The sequence below is a fragment of the Excalfactoria chinensis genome, chromosome 12 (assembly GCF_039878825.1).
Source record: "Excalfactoria chinensis isolate bCotChi1 chromosome 12, bCotChi1.hap2, whole genome shotgun sequence".
Lineage (NCBI taxonomy): Eukaryota > Metazoa > Chordata > Aves > Galliformes > Phasianidae > Excalfactoria > Excalfactoria chinensis.
This window is the reverse complement of record NC_092836.1, coordinates 14523740-14546724: the sequence shown is the minus strand read 5'-3', so window position 1 is coordinate 14546724 and position 22985 is coordinate 14523740. Positions and strand designations below refer to the sequence as shown.

The 22985-nt window shown below is 35.3% G+C and overlaps 1 protein-coding gene across 3 annotated transcripts in view; it reads left to right on the top strand.

Annotated features, from left to right (window-relative positions):
• The window catches only part of PPARG (peroxisome proliferator activated receptor gamma), a 43659-nt gene extending 23047 nt beyond the window's left edge, over positions 1 to 20612 (top strand). For 2 of the 3 annotated variants that reach the window (XM_072347244.1, XM_072347245.1), the window contains exons 2-7: positions 2763 to 2990; positions 4491 to 4660; positions 5406 to 5544; positions 11877 to 12076; positions 14244 to 14694; positions 20142 to 20612. In XM_072347244.1, the coding sequence (XP_072203345.1) occupies positions 2771 to 2990; positions 4491 to 4660; positions 5406 to 5544; positions 11877 to 12076; positions 14244 to 14694; positions 20142 to 20389 (1428 nt within the window). In that variant the 5' untranslated portion in view covers positions 2763 to 2770 and the 3' untranslated portion in view covers positions 20390 to 20612. The remainder of the gene's footprint in view (positions 1 to 2762; positions 2991 to 4490; positions 4661 to 5405; positions 5545 to 11876; positions 12077 to 14243; positions 14695 to 20141) is intronic. The other variant, XM_072347246.1, reaches the window with a different exon arrangement.
• The last annotated feature ends 2373 nt before the right edge of the window (positions 20613 to 22985 follow it).

Here is a 22985-nt window from a genome sequence, read left to right as displayed (position 1 = left end):
CTGCTCTGTTCAACTCTTCACTGTCCAGGCTTTGGCCCTGTGCTTGTTTTGCTATTGTCTTCATCCTGTGCTTAGAGTTAGGGCTGTGTTAAAAGGAACTAAATTGCCTGAGAACTCACTTCTTCACTCGGTCACTTGCTGTTGTGGAGCTAATTTCTGATGCAAATTATTGCTGGAAGACACGAGGTATTTCCTTCTTAAAGGAAACTTAAAGAGGTAGGATGAAACACGCTTCTGTTATTTCTAAATAAATTCTGCCTTTAGTTTATCTTTCTCTAGTTGCAGTAAGTTCATGTAGGTCTTGCTCTTTTGTTTTCCAGTGAGCTTAGTTTCCATTCCTGTAAATAGTTTGGTAAGTTCATGCTTAAATTAAGAATTGGAGGTCAGGTGATGTGACAGTAGAAGCAGGAATGATGTCCCAAGGTTCATGCCAAGGAGTTTCCATTGCTACAATACCCAGTTCTCAGGTGGGAACACTGGGGGTAGTGCTGACTTTTCAAACAAGACTGACTGAACATGCAATATTAAAATTTGATCTAAGTGAGTTTTCAAACTAAGCTGGTGTCCAATTTACACAATTGTAGCCATTTCTCACTTGTAATTTTCCTGGAAAAATACTTTTTGACTGTTAAGCATATTGTAGTTCTTGAAGAAATCATGATATAAAATACAGGGCAGAAATCTATTTACAGGCAATCATGGATGAAAATAAACTCTAATTCTTGATTACAGTAACATAGCATTACAAGACTCTACAGCGGAACTTTCAAATGAAATCCTTAACATCTTTTTGCTGCTGTTTTTCTTACCACCATTTGAAGCTTAGTGAGTTTGGCAAAACATCCTTTGGGATTTTGTCAAGTACTGAATCGGTTGTATCAGCCACCACGACTCTTTTAATGTACTTTTTGCTTGTTTGTTTGTTTAAGAGTGTCACCGATTGTGTCAGCAGAGTTCCTGGAAAGAGCTTTTTTAGTTATGTTGTGCTCCCTCTGCTGACTCTGCAGCAACAGAACACAACGAAGTTCTGGTCCTACGCTATGGAGTGGTATGCTAGATTTGAGAACCTGGAGGCCATACCAGCATCATTGTTTTAATGAATTAAATGGAATCTGGCCAAGAACATAAAGTCATTGCTTATAATATAGAAAAAATGTACATGTTTTGGCTTATCCAGAACCATTTGGATAAATAGTGCCTTTGCTCTATGCAGATTTTCTTATTAGGTAAAGTCGGCTATACTGACTTAAGAAAAAACAAACAAACAAAAAAAAAACTTTAAAAAAATTAGCATTATGTGTATCTGCATTCACATTTACATTTGTACCTATAGTATTATCATGCCATTGACTTGATTTTAGCTCCTTCTCGAAGCTGAGATGCTGTAGCTTTTCTCTATTTTGTTGTTCTTGATTTTCTGTGTCTCGTGTTATTCTAGGATGTTTTGTTTGCTTCACTAAATACCTACAGGGTCACATTTTGGTAGTTCTGTCTGGAAAAAGTGTGCCTAGAATGCAGTGCAACAGGCCTTTCAGGTTAACTGAGCATAGGTAGTCTTTATGGCAAAGAGTAGGTTGCAATCCAGGATGCTTTTCATACCGTGATAGTCTCTGACATTGTATTCTGTGCTTTCCTATTAAAAAAAAAATGCACTGAAGAGCTTCCTTGCAAATTGGAAATCAGTGCAACTTGCAGTGTCTGCCAAGTGATATAATTCTCACAGTCAGCACTGTGATAAGGTTAAGCCGTTGTAGTGGCTGATAGTTAATACAAATACTAGCTAAGTTCGCGTGCCTGCCTTTACTTCCTTGTAGACAGTAGTTAGCTGTTGGTTGTGTGAGATTAAATGCATGTGAAATTGTTTTTCATTCCTCTAGTATTTATAATACAAATCAGAAAATATTGGAAAAGCTCATTTTGCTTCCACTGCAGAAGTAAATTGTATTCAGTTTAGCAGGATCTTTATGAGATCAGTCAAGATTATAACTTTAAATCCATGCTGAAATGTTCTGATTTTATATCCAAAACCAAATTCTTATAATTCTGAAGTGCTTATGAACATTATTGATTTGAGGTCATTAATGTTTTGTTGTACAAAGAAATTACTTATTATGTGCGTTGTGATCCAGAAATAGGCAAACAGATTTACAGCATAGCTGAGGTTAATAGTTTTCAGTGGAAGAAAAGCAGTTAATAATCTACTTGCAAACTTCTTTGTGTTAATTAAATCTCATTTATTTCAGTCAATTAGAAGCTAAAGCTGCTGTTAAAAGCTGTTTATTTGATGGATTTGAAATCCAAACTGAGCAGCCAAAGTGACCAAAATATTTTTTAGTTCCATAATCTCTATTCTATTTTTAGATAAAAATGTCATTTTTATGAATCATGGAAAACTAAATATGAACACTTGTTATGAGTCACTTTGTGAACTTTTTCATAGTTGAAGTTTAAATCAATGATTTTTGGTTCATCTGACTGTCAGATATGCCTCTGACTCAGATTAACATTTTATAATTCAATCTAAACTTATTCAGTTTGCCAAAGATTTTCACAGGCTGAAGCTTTTTGTTTACAGCATAAACATACATGGGATTTAAAAGGCTATACAATAACTTTCCTTGAGCCTTGCATTTAAGATTCTGGTATTAAAACTTTGCATCTCAGTCCTTTGGGCAGTAGACAATTAGGCCTCAACTTGGGCTCAAACACATTACAGAAATAACCAGCATCTTTAAAAAGCCTGTTTCTTCTTTTGTTTTCAGAGATTACAATGGTTGACACAGAAATGCCGTTTTGGCCCGTTAATTTTGGAATTAGCCCAGTGGATCTGTCTGCGATGGATGATCATATGCATTCCTTTGACATAAAGCCATTTACCACTGTTGACTTCTCAAGCATTTCTTCACCACACTATGAAGATATACCTCTTGGAAGAGCTGATCAAACAAGCATTGATTATAAATATGATATCAAGCTCCAGGATTGCCAAAGTATGTTTTCTATTTTTCAGTATTTCTTCGTGCTCACATTTGCTTCGTTCTCCAGAAATTGTACCACCAGCAAAAGAACTGGATGGATTCAGATGCCTAAAATGCAGAGATTGTGAATCCAAAAATCAACAGAGATATCCACATGATATTCTGATAGGACAACCTTCACACTTCTCAAGTAGCCTCTAGTGATTAGACAAGGTGTCATACAGTAACACCCAGCATACATAGCAAATAATAATACATAGAGCTTTTGAATTCCATACAGACTAAGAAACTGATGGAATAGAAATATTGACTGCATCTGTGTTAGTAAAACATGGTGTTCCTCGAAGCTTTGTGACCTAGTATTATTTATATGGTACAAAAAACCATCGTCTTTCCCCAGTTATGCAAAGACAATACACAGAATTCTCCTTTTAAGTAGAGGAAAACAAAAAAAGTCTACTCTGAAATAAATTGCTATTGCATTCCTACTCATAGTAAGAAATCAAGTTGCTGTGCCTGGGACTTTTTTAAAGATCCTCTGAGTCTGTTCAAATCTGACAGCACTTTTGTAGGAATTTTTCATGAAGATTATACTATTTAGTTTTGGTAGTAGAGAGAACCAGGTGCTGTGTGCTTCTGAGTTATTTATGAAGTGAATTAAAATACACTTTACTGCTAATAATTTATTTCTCTTTTGCTTGATTAGAAAATTCCATAATATTTTCATAACAAACTAAAGAGCTGATTAGCTAAATCATTAGGCATGCTAAATCCTCATGGTCTTTTCTCAGCTAACTTTCTGCTTCCTTTTTTCACCTAGTTTCTGTAGAAAAGGAAACTTCCCTGTTTGTTTAGTGTAGCCAAACAGAAAACAAAACATTCACGTTATGGTAATACTGCATCTGCCATGTAATTCCTGAAGTATAATTCGATGTAATGTTATATATGGTGTCAATTGTCACAACTTTCTTCTCAATAATTAGAAGATTCAAGAAGATTCATCTCTAAACTGCATCCAAAGTTGAGCAATATTCCTAGGAGAGAGTTAAATTTCGTTAAATATGCAAATTATTCACTGTAGGTTTATTAGATGCTTAGGTGTTTTTCATGGGATCAGCGTGTCCTGTTCTACTCTCTGCAGTAGTTCTGAACACCTGAAGTCACTTAATTAGATATTATGAAAAGGAATAAGACCTTTTGAGTATGAAGTCTCTGTATGCAAATTTTACGTACCTGTATTAAAGTAATTTTACAGTACAGAGCTGGAAAGTGAATTTGTGACATTATTCCCATATGCCTCTTCAAGGTTTTCAGCCTACATACCAGCAGTGAAATAGCTGCATACAACTTACGCTCCCTAATATCCTTTGTTTGCTACCATCATTTTGTGTTACAAAGCATACCTATCAATCTGGCTGTGTTTACTGTGATTGTTTCTGATTCTTCCTTGCTGCTTCTGCCATACATTTAATCATACTTTGAATTACTCATTTAAATCTTCTCTATATGCAGGTGCAATCAAAATGGAGCCTCCTTCTCCACCCTATTTTTCTGAAAAAGTGCAGTTATACAATAAACCTCATGAGGAGTCTTCCAACTCACTTATGGCTATTGAATGTCGTGTGTGTGGGGACAAGGCCTCTGGATTTCATTATGGAGTGCATGCATGTGAAGGCTGTAAGGTAAGTCTTCGCAAATCTGTTTTCTCTGAATATTTGGTACTATTTTCATTTAAATAAGCTTTCAGTCTTTTAAATTGTTTTGTACATACTACATATACCTCATTAAGTCTTAACATGTCTGTTCTTATCAATTATGTTACTGATCTATTTTAATTTTTTCTGCATTTATGCTTTTGTTAATTATGCAGTCATGTTTCTGTTTAATAATTACCATGAGTTTGGTATCAAGTTTTTGAATTTTTTCCTGTGCCAGTGTACTTTGCAAACTTGTAAAATCCTAACAACAGGAATAAACTAGAAAATAAAACATCGAAGATAGAACCCAGAAATATACATTGTGAAATTAGGTTAGCACAGTGCAAACAGAAAGAAATAGAATGGCCACTTGTTCCATGAGCCCTAAAAGGAGCCTTATTTCTGTTTCTTGGGCTGTTTCTGTAGTACTGTTAATTTATGTTCATAGCATCCTTCCAACCCCATTCATTCCCATTAGTTTTCATAGAGTTTTAATTTTTTTATTTTTTAGACTTTTACCCTTATAAAGCTGGGCAGAAAATGGCTTTAGAACAAGAGCATGCTGCTGTGCAGATATGATGACACAAGCATTGCTATCTTCAGAAATCTGTCTAATACAAATTTAGACTGTGTACATGCAGAACTGTGCTTTGTGTGTCTATACAGAATTGAGACAGTGACACTGGCAGTGCTTATTCTACCTTTTTACATGCTTTTATGTTTATTACAGGGCTTTTTTCGAAGAACAATCAGATTGAAGCTCATTTATGACAGGTGTGATCTTAACTGTCGCATCCATAAGAAAAGCAGAAATAAATGTCAATACTGCAGATTTCAGAAATGTCTTGCAGTTGGAATGTCACATAATGGTAAGTGTACATAGCATACTATAAAACTCTAGTGTTTGTTTTCAAAAATAACATGAAGTGTTTATCTGTTTACTGAGTTTGATGCTCTAATGCTTTGAGCCTTCTGTTTCTTTACACCAGGCAGTGTAGAAATATGTATCAGAGAGACTGCCATGTAGACTATGTATAAAGTTGGAGATTAATTAACATATAAATCAGATAGGTGAAGATTTGCATTTGTCACTGTATACACAATATATCCAGTGAGTGAGTTTTACCCTCCATCATTCTTGCACATTGCACTATTGGTTATTTTTCAAGAACATATTCCTAGTGTAATTTTTTTTTTTCAGATCGTGGTCAAGCTGGTAAGGCATGTTCCATACCATAGCTCAGTATCCCTTTGAAAACTGAACTTAGTTATGAATTATGGAATAGAGAGTTTATCAAAACTGAAATTTGATGCACCATCAGCAGTGCTGAGTTAACTTTTCCTCATATTAGAGCACAGCATTCTTTGAAGGAATGGGCCATATGCTGTACTGTTTAAAAAAAAACAACTGTCCTCCTCCTCTCTTAGGATACCCACATGTGGGCATAGATTCCAATGTGTGGTAAGTAGGAGTGTAGTGTTTCTTAGCATGCTCATTCAGCTGTTGGCCTCTCATCATATAGTGTGTATAGCTGTTACTCCTCTGTACTATGCATTGTCTGACCTCTCCATCATCCAGCGGTAAACATCCTCTCCCATCTGTGAGCTGTAAGCAGCATTTCCATTTTGTATATGTTCTAGTCTTTGCTTGCAAAGCTGTATGCAATTGTGTATGGTTCTGTCATTGCCTTCATTACAGTAGGTAAAACTTAGCATTAAGCATATCACTATGCTGCTGTCTTGTATACAGTCCAGAAGAAAATCTCTCTGAATCTTAAAATTAACGCATCAGTTCATTTAGAAATACTTATTTATGAACGTTTGGACAGAAAGATGTAAATGATGAAGATTCTTTGCTGCCTTGCATTGGCAAAGTTTAGTAGAAACAGGAATTAAATGTCATAACATGGAGACTTATGTAATTCAAGGGGTAAAGAATTGCAAACATGACTGGGAAAATAATTTCTGTGGTTTTTTGGTTTTTGTTTTTTTTTTCTTTTTAACTTCCATTATTTTCAATATTAAAAAAAAAAAAAATAAAAAAAATGAATGTGCTGTCCCCAGGAGGAAGACTTAACTGTGGTTTGTGTAGTTAGTACACACAGGGAATGTAAATAGGGATGGGAAATGTTTTGCTATTAGAAAATACGGTTTTCCATTCCTGGGATGCAACATAGCTCTTAAACATAAAACTAATTTTGAAATGCTACTGTGGGTATTTTTATAGTGATTCAAGACTGTTTTTTTTTTGTTGTTGTTGTTTATTTATTTGTTTTTTGTTTTTTTTTTTTTTCAAGGTGCATGCCAAATTCTCTCATAAACTAGCAACATGGTTTCCATTTATATCAATGTGAACCATGTGCAGCCTTATCAAAAAGGGGAACACTGAGATCATAATCTCTGGCTTAGCAATATGAAGGGCCCAGGAAAAAATTCCCAGCAAGGATGATGCTGTAGCACCAGCATGGACCATGGTTGTGAGGAGCAGGAGCAGGGAATGGCTTTGCTCTTTTTCCCAGGGCTTGAAAGAATGCTTTCACTGGCTTTTATCATGAATTCACTTACCAAGGAGTTAGTAGTGCTTATATTCAAGTGTCAGCTTCTACATTTGTGTTTTTTGCCTGCTCCAGTAACATCAGATTGTATGAAGCAACACCCTCCTCCTCCATCAATTATAAACAAACACATATCTTAAAAATAACTAAAATTTGCCTTTGAAGGCAGAAGTCTACATAAAGAGACATGCAGAAGCACAACACTGGAAGTTGTGAATGGCACCGAGACAGATTCTAATGTTACATTTACAGCTTAAAGTTGGACAACTTGGATTGTGAAACTATCTGAATTTTAAATGCTCGGAATCAAAATGTGGATTCCACGTTTCTGAGGGTTCCACTCTATGGCTGTCTTTGCATAGTTACATTATTGCAAAATGAATAGATAGGGCACTTAAAAAAAAAGTGTGGGGGGGGAATGCAAGGAGACACTTAGCAGCTAACAGCCACATTTTTTCATGTATAAATGCTGCATACCACTTAGCTGAAGGTTAAGAAAGACAGTAGTGTTCTCATGCTTTGGATATTGTTTTTCTTCCCTTCTCTAACCACAGTGCTGCTCTGTGTTTAACCCTCAGTTGCTCAGATTGTATTCTGAAATACCACTCAGCAGAAGTTTTATTCCTTTTATTTTAGAAATGTTACTAGTTTTTGGTGTTTTTTTCCTCTGGCATTAAGAATATTATTTATATAGAGCCACACAGTGTACTAAGAGAAAGCACACATGACAATATGACTTTATTATCACTCCTGGTAGTAAAGAAATATAAGGTAAAACCATTCACAGGAGGGAGAGAGAAGCAGAAAAGAGGGAAGGTCCCGTCACTCACCTAACAGAACCCTGAACTCTTCCTCAGCAACCAGAAGTGCTGTGAACTCCTTTTACCCACTCTGTCAGTTTCTCTTTTTCTGCCATAACTTCCACAAGTGTTACCAATCCTTCCTACTTCTCATCCCAACCCAAATTCCATTGCTGTTTCCCACATTCCCTCTGTAAACCCACTGACCTCTCCTTGACTTTATCTCAGTCCCCTGAAAGCGACAACTTCTCCAAAACAGAACTACTAGGCTAGTACCACAGGACTGAATTTTGACCCAGTTCTTGCCTACTACCATAATAAAGACTGGACAATCTTCTGTAACTAGTATAGTATTTATAAAATATACGTTAAATGTTAAAGAACATACTTATACTTTACAATTTTATTTTTGCCTGCTGAATTGTAACTTAGGAATTTTTGATTCACAACTTTGTTTTTGTTGTTAACAAATCATTACATTTAAAATACACTTTTGGCCTTTTGTTTAGGAAAATTTATGAATTTTATCACACATTTTGTGACAGGGACAGCATCTAAAGGTGAATCACTTCTGTTATTCCATCTTAATAATATACATTCAGTAAAAAACATGGAAATGACAGATTGCTAATAAACATCCGATCCACCACCTAAAAATCTATGTGTATTTTTAAAAGTTGCACAACATACTTTATTCCGAGTTTGTTTTTCACATGCTAAACACAACAAAGTATGAGAGATTCCCAAGGAATTTAATTATTGTTGAATTATTTTTTTATGTGTAAGTCTGATATGATGACAAGCAATGAGCTAGACCCTAAAGGTGAATTAGTATGGAAAACCGTAAGAGCCTGTTACCCTTCTAGGGGGAAGTAAATTCAGTATTTAAAAAGACTTGATCCTACCAGTGAAATGTAAACTGTACTGATTTTAGTGGCTGTTATGTTGAACTGATAGACAGTGCTGCTCAAGTGGGTTGTTAACCAACAATGGATGAGATGGTCTCCCTATACCATTTTGATTAGCTATTTAAAAAAAACAAGAACAAGATGGCATCATGATGCTGTATGCCAAACCTATGCCAAATATTCCTTAAAAAGACATGTCAGATTTATGTGCAGCTTTTTTCATGTATCAGTTGATAGCTCTCCCCTGTGCTGGTGGGATTTAATTCCAAAATAGATTACATATGAATGTGTGTGCTCTCTTTTACCACTGGAATTTACTGTGCTGTTTACCTGCATATGTAAAATAGGTAGATACAGTTATGTGAAAGAATTTTCTCGTGAAGTTTTAACTCATTTAATTAAAAGAGAAGGAAAGAAAAAGGTGGGGGGGAAGACAGGGGGAAGGCTATTGTTTTCAATGCTTTGGGGAAGTATAAAAACAATTTTAGAGCTGAGTTAATATTAAAACATAGGAAGGGGAAGCAATATGCCATCTTTTTTTTTTTTTTTTTAATCTTTTTTTTTAAATCCCTTGTTTTATTCCCTTGCTTGTAGAAAATAACCTTGGTGAAAGGGGACCTTATGCCAGGGAGATCCTACATTCTGAGCTTGCTTCTGCAAACCATAAATTTCCAGAACAGTTCTTGCACCAGAATCATGTTTCATAGTGTTTAGTCAAGCACCATTTCTATAGTATTTTAAGAGTTAGTATGCTTACAGTGTGAGTTTATAGTATTCATATCAGACTGTTGAGTATGCATGATTTATTATAAACATAGAGGTTTTATGTATAATGCCATATGTTTATTTCATATGAAATATCAGAACAGTCTATCATAGTTTATCATACCAAAGCATCTAGCTCCTGGTAGAATTATGAAATCTTTCAATGGACATGTTTTTTCAGAGTTGTTAACTGTTTCTTATGACCTGAGGAACTCTTAACACATACTGCATGTGTTTCAGGGAGTGATGAGCGTTTTACAGACATAAGCAACTCTTGTCTCTCTTTTTTTTATGAACAGTCCTTTATATGGGGCTAATATTTGCCTTGCTTCACTTTCCAAACTAAAAGTTCACTATAACAGACCAGCAATTCTTGCTAGACTTCACTGAAGAGATTAGTTTGCAAATTCTTCAAAAAAGTCAGTGGCAAGTAGCTGAATCTATTGCCAATAAACCCATCAGAAGCATCAAGGTATTGAGACTTTTCTATTGATGAAGCTGTTGCAAAATGCACATTTGAAAAGTGGACTGATCTGAATCATAGAATCATCTAGGTTGGAAAAGACCTTGAAAGATTATCAGCGACTTTTTGAGCTGTTTTAAGCTAATAAGTTCACTGTTTTTCTGTGAATGATTTCCTGTTAGCATTGAGGTGGACTGGCAGTGATATCTCACTGAAAACTGTTGTTAGTAGCTGATTAAGAGTACTCAGTATTCCCTAAAGGAGAGAAAAAAAGTTCAGTTGTGTGTATGATCTAAAACAAATATCTATGGGTGATCATTCATAATTTCCCTCATAAAAAGCTGTAAGTAACAGATATTTACAGGAAAAAAAGAAATCAGTGTTAGTTTCTTCCTACTGAACTAAATTTTGTTTCAGACTGAAATAAGAATGCTCCAGGAAATGAACCGTGCAGCTTGTATTGCTCAGAGACCAAGTTTACTGAAAGAGAAAGTAGAGTAGTAAAAAAACAAACAGGAAAAAAAAAAACCAACAACCACTGATATAAGAGAACTGATCAATAAATACAGTAAATATATATTTATTTATAAAACCATAATTATTTATTCTTGAAAAAAGTGCCATTTTTTTTCATCAACACCCTGCAAGCATCCTGCAAGCAGGAAAGTGGCTGACAGTTTCCAAAACAAACATCCCTAGTGTAATCATATGTATGACCTTAGGAACAAGTTGTTCTTATCTAGGGAAGGCATTAACCATTGAAAAAAACATTAGTAATATTTCTCTTTCTTCCTACCGCTAAAAATGCAAACCTTCATTTCTTCCTTCTGGTGTTGTTGTTTTGATGCTCTGTTTCTGTTTTGCTTTCTTAATGTAAAATAAGTCCTGTTTACTGAAATAGTGTATGATAAATCTGTCTTGATCTTGATGGTTCATTTGAGCTATTTGCTAAGCCTATCTCTGTAAGGACAAATAGGACTTGGCTATTAAGTACATAAGGTAAAACTGAGAAGTTTACAGCCAACCCTACAGATATGTAGAGCAATTGAGATCATACAACTAGGTGGAACCCTTTCCTGTTCTTATGATATAACAATCACATACAGTTGTGATGAAGAACTCAGGCTTTTTGTAGTTTTTATTCTCTGTACTTACTTTTTTCTCATTCTTTAACTATTTTGGTAATATTTTAAATCACTTGATATGTTAATGTCTGTTGAACTGTTTAGGAATTCATTCCTGCAAGGCATGTGAGTGTTTTGTTTCTAAACAAATGAAGAAGCTGAGATCCATATGGTGATTTGCCCAAAACAATACAAAGCTGAATGGTGGTTCCTACCCTAAGTAAACTGTATTTTGATATCTTAAAGACTCTATATATTTGGTTTAGGTTGGAGGCAGAATCAGTGGTTTTCACCTACTCAGGCTGTCAGATGAACTGACAGTAGTTCTTAGATTTCTGAGCAGGATGGTGTAATAGAACTATTAGCACACATAGGTTATTTTCTTTTTGAGATTGGTTTGTTTACATATCTTTGAAGTGCTTTAGTAGCTTGCCTATATTAGTGGACAGAAACATCTTCCTCTTATTTGCCTATGTACTGTTTTAAGAAAAAAATTGAATAACTTATAATAAAGGGTGTCAGAAAATAAAAATATACATTTGTGGGTGCAGCTGTAGCTATGGTAATTACTTGTCATCTTCTTCAGCCATCAGGTTTGGGCGAATGCCACAAGCGGAGAAGGAGAAGCTCTTGGCAGAGATTTCCAGCGACATCGACCAGTTAAATCCTGAATCTGCTGATCTGCGAGCGCTTGCCAAGCATTTGTATGACTCATATATAAAGTCCTTCCCTCTGACCAAAGCCAAGGCAAGGGCGATCTTGACAGGAAAGACGACAGACAAATCAGTTAGTTCCCTCTGTTTTCTTTTTTTTTTTTTTTTTCTTTTGAGTAAATGATTTACCACATTGACAACACATCTTTAAAAAAGAAAAAAAAAGAAAAAAAAATACTTTGCTGTTGGCAGTTGCATGTTTCAAGCTGTGTCTGAAACACAGGAAATGTTTTTAGATAGGATAAGTAAACATCATTTGAAAAAACTCCAAGTTCACCTAATAAAATACTTGAAACCGGTACAAGAATTTGAAGGTCATCTTAACCTTTTTGTATTCTCTGATCCATTCTTCCCGTTTTTCTTCTCCTTTACCAGAGGTTATCTCCCACACTATCAGTTTTAAGTGGCTATCTAGCTGTCAGCAATTGGTTGCTGTGCTACTCAAGCATCCATATTGTAGCATGTTATCATAGAATATTATCACTGCTGGCAGTATTCTTTCTCATAAGTGTCAAATGATTCACAGTGCGAACAGCATCACAGGCTTTAACTATGATGTTTATTCTTATGATGCTCTGATGACTTCCTGCATTTAACTGGATTATTGTGGATCAGTATTCTATGCTGGTACAAGTAGGATTTTAGGAGAATGCACAAGAAAATCTTTGACATAGTGATTACTTATGCGTTCCTTTGGAAACTTCACTGTCAGTATTTAACAGCCTTCTGTGTCAGTAGGAAGAAGGATGAATAAGATCTGATGATTGTGGGATTTTGGTTTTTTTCCAATTATTTCACAGTTGTGGTAACTAAAGATCAAAATAACATTTCCCAAACTGGTAGCTCTTAGTTTGATGTATTTTCTAAAGCGATATGCAGAAATTTTATTGCCAGGGTTTCAACAGACTGTACTTAATTTTCTTCATAAATTTCAAAGGTAGGAAAAAGTATTTCATTTTGTCCTACTAAGGACTTTTGAAATCATAATTTGAATGTAGTCTTTGGTTTGATCTCACATTAGATGTGGTAGACATTTTCAGTTCAAGCAGCTGATCATTAGGGAGAGTATGAAGTTTGTACTACTGTCATTCATTTATTCTGCAGAAAGCGGATACACTCCAGTCTGCTTGACGGTCACTGCTTTTTCAGAATCTTTCCACTAGTTCCCTCTCTTTATCAGAAACAGAGTTTTTTTTTAATTGAAAAACAAGTCTCTAATCCGGTTTTGTAATTCCTTGTATTTTAATTAAACAAGCATGTTAACAAAACTATTAAGACCAGATGTTTGTTCAGTGCAGCACTGAACCATTTAGTCATTTGTCCTCAAAGGAAAGATTCTTCAGGTAAATTCAAGAAATCCTCAATTAACCAGTTATTTAAAATCAGAGGATGGCTCTGTACACTTGGGAACAGACTGCTTCCAGATCCTAACAAATGTTTTCTTGGCGTTACTTTTTCTAATCTGTTTTCAAAATTGATTTATTCCAATTCAGTTTATTTCCCAATTAGAGTCATTCTTGTGTTCTGAATTGTGCTATTGCAGTTCCTATCATGTTATTTGTGTTTTCTTCCCCCACTGACGTTTATTTTTAAGCTTATATATATCCTAACCTTGAGATTTTTAAAGTAGTTAATAGTACGAGGTTACATTTATCAGAGAATTAATGCCCTTAATTCTGTATTGCTTCAAGTTTTATCCTTCTTTGACTGCAAAAGAACATAACAGCATATGAAGTAATTAAAATGTTAGTATACAGTGTATCTCCACAAAAACAATCTGTTTTATCAGAAGTGCATTTTGCTGTACACTTACTAGTTACATTTGATATAAACCAGTCGAATTAAGGTAAGAGTAAGTATTTGAAGCTTTGAATTATAGTCTTACTGACTGTGAAATGGGAGAGGAAAAAAGAGAGGGCAAAAAATCATGAATATGTTCCTACCTCGTACCTCCCCATCCCCTGATTAAGAAAAGTTTCACCCAATGTCCTGTTTTCAGCGTGTTGATTCACAGAATGTGTGAAATCCTGAGAATTACTTACCCTTTCTGTAAGTCATTTTAACATTATGAGGAAGTTTGCTTTTGTAAAGATTTAACCCAAAACTGACTACCCTTGATGGGCAGGCATTTCTAAGTGTTTTCTGATGAGTTGTACCTCAGTATGTTACTCCATCTTCTCAGGAATCAAACATTCAAAGAAAAGACATGAAAGTAACTTGTGTTCTCCTTTCATTTTTAGCCATTTGTTATTTACGACATGAACTCTTTAAGGATGGGAGAAGATCAGATCAAGTGTAAGCATACATCGCCACTGCAGGAACAGAACAAAGAAGTAGCAATTCGCATTTTCCAGCGATGTCAGTTTCGCTCTGTGGAGGCAGTGCAGGAGATCACAGAATTTGCGAAGAACATTCCAGGTTTTGTGAATCTTGACCTGAACGATCAGGTAACTCTCCTGAAATATGGTGTCCATGAGATCATATATACTCTCCTGGCTTCTCTGATGAATAAAGATGGAGTTCTTATATCTGATGGACAAGGATTCATGACGCGGGAGTTTCTGAAGAGCCTGAGAAAACCTTTTTGTGACTTTATGGAGCCCAAGTTTGAGTTTGCTGTGAAGTTCAATGCACTGGAATTAGATGACAGTGACCTGGCAATATTTATAGCTGTCATTATACTAAGTGGAGGTAAGTGCTGTCTTTTTCTTACAATACCATGTAATAGAATTGACACTTTTAATTCCTGTCCAAACAGGAAAGTGCTCAGCAGTAAGAGACAGGAGTTCATTTACAGGTAGTTTTTGAGTAGCTTTCAGCTTTCTTGGTATTGTTTGCCACTTTTTCAGTTTCATGCAGAACTTGAAAATGTAAACAATCTGATTTTAGTGATGGAGCTGGAAATGTCTGCTGAATCAGTAGGTCGTGTGATTAAATACATCACGGCTATCTTTTGGGGAAAAAAAGCATGGGTGGAATTTCACTGGCAAAACCTTCTGAAATGTGACTTCTGCATGAGGATTTTTTAAACCTGCAGTTAATTGAACGCAAATAACTTTGACTCTATTAAATTTTCAAAATATATGTTGCATTTGGCTTACAGGATGGGTTTATATTGGTTTTGGGTTTTTAATTCACACCAGATTTTGTCCACCGGTAGGTTTTTTAGGAAAGTGTTCTACAAATGCCTGAGAAAAACAGGCATTTGTGTGTCTGCTCTCTTCATTTTTCTGAAGCTGCTGTTTGTGTTAGTGTTACACTTTGAGCAAATCTGAGAGCACAGGTATTGTGCTGCATTCATTCTAGTGCTTAATTATAAAGACACTGGATTTTCAGCTTGTATTGGAGACAGTCTACTGAAGATTTTAACTATTGCAAATTAACAACCCAAATATAGTTTGCTTGGAATCCTTTCTACCAATAATTTGTTATATCAGATATACATTTCAGATGAGGCTGTGGTTCTTTTGCTTTGGCCAGTGCTATCAACTTTGTAATGTTGCACAAAGTATAACCAGCTGATCTGTGTGTATTTTGGGTTAGATTGCTGGTGCAGATATCAATAGGAGGAATGTGCTGAATGTTCTGTATTCAGATCCTCCACAGAGCAATGCAGAGTATTATTGAATTATGTTTAAGCAATCAAACGCAACAACCACATGCTTTTGTTCTAAAGTCAAACATTCTGTTGATATTGTATTGCTTGCTTTGCACAGCTTCTTATATATTCAAATTCACATAACATTTCTTCTGCTGTTTTGTTTCATTCAATAAAAATGTGGTATTGTAATATGGTTTATTAGATGACTAAAGCCATTTCAAATAAGTACAGTTCCCAGAAGATGTTTTCTTGAGCAAACCTTTGAACACAGTGATCCCTGATGACTCTGAATTAATTCAGTACAGAAAAATATGTTACTGGTATATTTTTGGTTGAATTTGATGGGGGAGGAGAAATTACACTCGTCTATTAGGGCACAAGACAAAGCATGCCAGTATCCTGCATTTTCTAATACAGTGAAATTTAACGGATGAAAAACAGACCTCTCAAAATGCACTGCTGATTGAAAAAAGGGAACTTGCAATCTGTGAAACTAGTTCTGCTATACTTCAATGATGTTTGGTTTGCATTAGAGGAAACAGGTATGATGTAACTAATGATACGTTTTAGATCTCCAGAGAACAGTGATCCACAGGAAAACAATAATTGAGTGCTCTGAACCAGATTTCTCAACACATCTTTGTTATTGTAAGACTAATTTGAAAACAGAGATCCATAAAGAACTACCTGAATTTTACTGCTTAGTGCTTAAATCCATTCCCTAAATGTGAATTTGCCTTCTTGAGAAAAACACATTAATTTTATAAAAGATTTCGCACTATCTTTGTTCTGCGCTTTTCTTTCTAAAAAAAGATTATAGTTGTTTATGCAAACTGAGATTATATTTCAAAAATGATTAAGATTTGCTGACAATTAGAGAATGGCTTTATTGTGTAGTTTAGAATTAAACACTACTTATATTGAACCATATCTACTGTGTGATATAGAACAGGAAATCTATTTCTCAGATGTCTTAGATGCTCTTGATTCTGCAAGAACTTAATTTCCGTAAGAACTTTTTGAATATCAAACCAGGCAGTTTCACTGAGAACAGAATTTCAAAACCATTACACAGCAGCTCAGAGACTTCAGTAGCTCCAGGAATACTGTGATGCTTCACTTCACAAAATCCAGTGTATCGGTATCGTACAAAGACAGCTTAAAAACTTTGTGAGACAAAAATGATCTTAGCTGAATCCTCTCAGTAAATTTGTTGTAGCAAACTAATGCTAGTGCTGCTGCCTACCTGAATGCCATCTCCTATGCAGCTCCAAAGAGAAAGATAATACCAGCTGGGAAATGACACAAAAAACAGTTTGCCACAAATCTTACATAATCGTTCAACTTTTTGATACCAAAATAGATGACTTTGCATTATATGTGACAGTAACAAGAAACTGACAAATTAGCTGTTATGGCAACAAAATGAAAGTACTCCCACAATCATTTTATTGTTTCTGAGATGCTCAGTGCAGCCACGCTGTCTCAGTGATTCCAGACATTACTTTGAGCTCATTATTATAAAGCTGAAAATTGTTCTTAATGTCTGCATATTTTGCTTTAAAATATTGCTGTGCATGGCAAACAAATCCTAGTATTCTGAGTTTAATACTGATGAAAGAGTGATTCCCTGAGCAGTAGGATATTACCTTGTTCTTATGAAGGAAATACTTCATGCCATTAACAACAATTCTGAAATTTCACTACAGTGTTCTTTTATTCACCGTAACTTTGAAAAATATACTTAGGTACATTTTTCAAGGTGACATTCTTCCCATTGTATAACTCTGTGCCAGTGAGGCATTCCCTCAGTGAGCACTGAGTGCCTTAGTGAACACATTAAAGCATCTTAGAAAGTACTGTGTATTGGAGAGCTCAAAATGAAGTATAGCATAATAAGAAGGTTTAAGAAGTTGAGTATCTGTTAATATCTGCTCGGTAATAGTCCAAGCCTTCTTGGATTTAATACATGTTTATAAACAGAGAGAACTCAGTCAAAGCACTTGTTGCAAATAAAGAAAAAGCTCCAAAGGTAATTTCATAGCACGTTTATATGTTATGGATGGGCCTAAACTCCTGTTAATTATTCTATGCAGTGTTTAGAATATAGAGGTGGTGCAGAGGTGTGGTAGGGCACACCTGTAAAGAAGCAGACGCTGTTAGTCAACACACAGGGTTTGTATTCAGAAAGGTTGCTGCGTTCACTTTTATTGGTCTGTGAGCATTTTTCTTTACATACTTGAGCTGTGAATAACAGCTGCTTGTTTAATCACTGTATTCAATAATTTTCCTACAAGCTGAGGTAAAAAAAGAAAAAAAAAGAAAAATTGAAGATTTTTCATGGAATAGTACCAAGAAATGGTCCATATTTGACTCCTACACAGATCCTGCTTTAGCAAACCTGTTAGAATAAAAAACTGCTTCCTAACCAAACCAGGAACTGCAGATAATCACCATGGGCTTTGAACCAAAGTTCTGATGACTCCAATACATGTGACAGTCTCAGACGAGGAACTCAATCTGCTCAATCATATGTGCCTCAGCAAAAGCAGTGGTACAGTTATTCAGTCAGGTATCTGCCTGCTTTATCATATTAAGTATTTAGAATGTGTATTTCAGCACAAAATACGTTTTGTCAAAGATAGTAAAATATGAAGGCATGGACAAAAGTATGCAGATTGTATTTTCCTCTGTGAGGAATAGAAAAAGTTGCTGTTAATGTTAGGAAGATGACAGAAGAATGTATAAGTAAATAAAATCTTTTTCCCTGAGATAGTATAGGACATGCGTTTACCCAAAGTCATACTATTGACACAATACTAAGGGGTTATTAGTCTTCCCCAGCCACTATGAACATTTTTCTTAGTTTTAAACAGTTTCCTGCAGAATTATCAGATGAAACATCAACCCAACAATGAATTAAAACCTAACAAAAAACTGGATAAAGAAAAGTGATAATAAGAAATGAGATGTGTTACTCTGAATGGATTAAAGACAGGCAGCAAGTAGCAGATAGTGAAAAACCCTAAACTTCAATAAACAATCTTCTTTATCAGATAGGCTTAAAAGTAGTTTCCAGTTCGCTATCCTCTCTCACTTTAATCATTTCAAGTCCTTGTCCTTTGGCATTCTTTAACCTAATTTCATTTTATCATAAGAATGTCCTGCTATGGCTCATTTGTTTTTGTCTTCCACATCTCTCATTGGTTCACTTTGCAGCCTTCTCTGTGAGCTTTCAAACAGCATATTAGATTCAGTCTTGGCCTCTTCAAAGGCCTCCACCACCCTGTCTCATCTAGTTTCTTCTCATTTCTGTTTCTGTCTCCTCCAATCTGATTGTTTTTCAGGGCTCACGGTTAATCATTTCCTTTGTATTTTTTCCAAAAGCCACATTTACCCGTAGTTTCTTACATTTGTGTTCTCTCTCCTGCAGAAAATACATTTTTCTTATTGTAACCCAGTGATTGTGGAGCATATACAAGTAAAAGCATCTGAACAACTTGAACTATTTGATAATGTTTTGAAATAAAGCCTCTTAGTTCCTTCTTTTTATTTTTTTTCACGTTTATATATGCATCTTGGAACAGAAACAGCATTTTCCTCTGTAAGAAATTTGTACTGAGAAAATATGGCAAACTGTCAACACCCAAAAATAATGTCCATATCCTGAAGTTCTCATTCATGAAAAAAATCTCCCTTGTCTTCAATGGAAATTTTCTTTCCTAGTGAATCGGCCTATTTAAAAATAACTTCTTACTATTTCCTAAGCTTTTGTCATAGTCATCTTTTCTGACCGTGGTTCAGTTCAGTCACTACAAAACCATTAATCTGTTTTTTTCAAAAGAAGGAAGTTATGTGCTTAAATCTCACTGCACTCCACTTTACCAGGGACACATTTTTAAGTTCCAGTCTCAGCACTGATCTCCTCTGTTTTCCTCCTAGACTCTGAAATTTGCACTAGGGAGCATGGGGTTTGAATTGAATTTCACTTCTGAAATACTTGCACTCTAAAAATTCCCACTACAAAAGAAGCAGGGGGCAAACAGGTGAATTGCAGAGGAAATTGAGGCCGTAGTCTTTGTGCTTCTTGATTTTTGCATCGCTGAACACTGAGTCATACTCAGCCAGTTCAGAGTTGATCTGCAACATATAAGTAAAATTGAAAGCTATTGCAACCCAAAGCTAAAATTACCAAACAGCTTTCAAGTATTCCAAGCTTGGAATTTTCTGAAAGATATGAAGAAAGGAACTAGGTAGTTCTTTCAGTTTGGTTTGGTTGGGTTTTTTTTTGCAGCACATGCAATTTAAAATAAATATCTGTAATTTATAAAAAATTCTCTTAAGTATTGTTCAGTGCCTTATTAATTTCATTTATCGGTGTTAGAAAAGAACTGTTTGTCTGGAGATGTTTTCCTGCTTGCCAGTAAGTGCTGTGTGTAAATAGTTAAAATAGACTAAGAAATTCATGCATTAGATTGTTGTTTCCATTTTCTTCATAAAAATAACCTCCCCTCCCCCCCTCTCCTTTTTTTCCTAGATCGCCCAGGGTTGTTAAATGTGAAGCCCATAGAAGATATACAAGATAATCTGTTGCAAGCTTTGGAGCTCCAGCTAAAGCTCAATCATCCAGAGTCGTCACAGCTGTTTGCAAAATTGCTTCAGAAAATGACGGACCTCAGACAAATTGTAACGGAACACGTGCAGCTGTTGCAAATAATAAAGAAAACGGAAACAGATATGAGTCTTCATCCACTCCTACAAGAAATCTATAAAGACTTATATTAATGGCGATAGTAGTTCTTATCCTCTGACATAATGTATGTTCTTCAGATTGCACTATTTCTTTGAGAGAAAACTTTGCATACTTAAGAAATTACTGTGAAACAGCATTTAAAGAAGAGAGAGCTTAGTATAGTAGATCTATTTTATGCATATTGTTTATAAAGACACATTTACAATTTACTTTTAATATTAAAAATATCTATATCATGAAATTGTTGGCAGTATTTTCAGAATTAATTTTTTTTAACTATCTTATTTCTTAAAATTGCTTGTCCAGTATGATTGGTGCTTGCTTCACTGAGGTTGGTTAAGCATGCAGTTAAATCTTCAACTTAAAAATAAAAATCTTTCTCCTTAAACATTTCTAGGGAAACATTTTAAGTATTATGTTTGATTCTGTGCTCCCAAGGCAGCGGCAAAATAACAATGAAGTTGAATCATGGATTAGCATAACTTCACACGAGAACTCAAAAGGGAATAGTTGGACATGTCAGGTCCAGTAGTTGTTCCTACTGTAATAAATATCCACACTGATAGAGTTCTGTAACGAGGACTTTGTATGAGTTAGGCCCATCATTTATGAGCAAACTCCAAAACTTGACTCCATTTCAAGCATAAATTGAGGAATATGCACTGCTCATCACACTTAGGAAGCAGCATTATCAGTTGCTCTCTTCACACGGTTCCAAGACCAGTGGAGAAGCAGTCTGCATGAAGATGCAGTGCGGCTGCCTCTCTGCTATGATCTGCAATGATCTGCCACACCAGATAGTGCTAATGTAGCCTTCAGCTACTCTGGAAAGTCTGTTGTTGGAATAGGTTCACATAATACCACAGTTACTTGATAAACTCTTACTGAAAAACATACTCAATCAAAATGCTATGGAAAATTGGAATAGGATGACACTTCTTAAATAAAAGCAAGATTTGAATTCATTCTTGAAAGCATAAACCTGTAATGGAAACCTTCATGTGTTAGTTTGACTTAAGATATCATTTTCACTTAGAATGAGAATGCTTTTGAGAGGTTCAGTGCTTTAAGATTGCTAATTTTATTTTATACATTACCCCATAGTGTCAAACAAGATTTCCACAGGGAGCAAAGCATAGGAGAATATGTAAATTTATTAAAAGATAAATGTAGTTACGCTATCTTCTTTTGGTATTCTCAGTACAATTGTGAGATTCCCTTAAATTCACATGTATTGTGTCCACATTTACTTATACACTTTTAGTGGTGATATGTAAGTGGACCAAAAGGGAGTAGAATTGGGAATAGATGAGCAGGCTCAATTTTCAGTGTGTCTAAATTGGCCTTCCTACCAGTGTGGCCCTTGGAAATCTTAGTTGGTACAAAAAGAGGATGTCAGAATTAAAATAAATCCTTACGCTTATGTCTTACATACCTGAAAATATTTCCTACTGCTTATTTCAGACAACCTCTGGGCCTATGGTCACTAGTGAGCATTATGCATACCAGGAAGTGATTGGAGAATTGGATCATTCAGCATCAAGGTTTAAAATCCACAGATGAGATTTCAGTGAGATGAAGTCAGTGTGAGGCTAAACAGCTTTGATCTTCACTAAGTTTCAGGTAACTTAGAAAAATTGCCCTAAAACAAATGATGTGTTGTGTGTTAATGCTCAAAATGCATGATTTCTTGCACTTTAGATTAAAGCACATTGCGTGAACTGAGCATTAGATTCTGACAGGGATTACATGCACACTATTTTGTGGTTGTGACCATTCAAAAGAAGTTTTTCTTCTTTCACAAACTTGTTTTCCACTGGGCACTGGCCATTTGAAGTTTTGCCATCTAGCACTTATTGGAGAACCTCTGTTTAATTACAGACTTCATCCCCTCCTCTAGGAGGACAGAGATCTAACTGGAAAGACTAACTGGTACCAAGATAGACCACAGTTCCAACACCAAATTCCTGTAACAGTAACACACTATCAAAACTATTAATCTGAGACTACATTTCCCATACAATCCAATTTCACGTTGTTATCACTAAAAATGAGATACCAGAATTAGTTTTAAATAAAGAGGAATGCTGGGGCATATTCTTACATAAGAATTGTTAAGCGTTATTTGAAAAGGACAGTGGAAAAGATGCATTGAAAATGAAATTAAATTAATGACTTTGTCACGGTAAGAATTTCTCTGTAAATAAGAAGCACGTTAACTCAGAGATCATTCTGCATCATTGCAAGTGGTAGTATTTTCATATCAGTTTAGCAGTTGCACTGCTTGAGGATTTCAGCCTAACACAGACGTACACAATGTGTATGTTTTGAGAGTGGTAATGTAATGGTGGTCATAATGCTCTAAAGATGAAAGAGAAGACAGATTTGCAGGACCAGGTGTTGTCCTTTTTTATTATGGGGGGACCAAACGCCCCAAAAGCCTATACTTTTAATTCAACTGTATAAGCTGCTTTAATAAAATATATCGTTCTCCCTACATCCTGGCTTCTCTTACATTTTGATAACTATTTATCATGTTCTCCTCAAGCCATGGAAAATGTTAATTTTTATGTGAATTACTAATCACAGAAATGTTCTAATTCTAAACGGTTACATCATGGTTAGGAA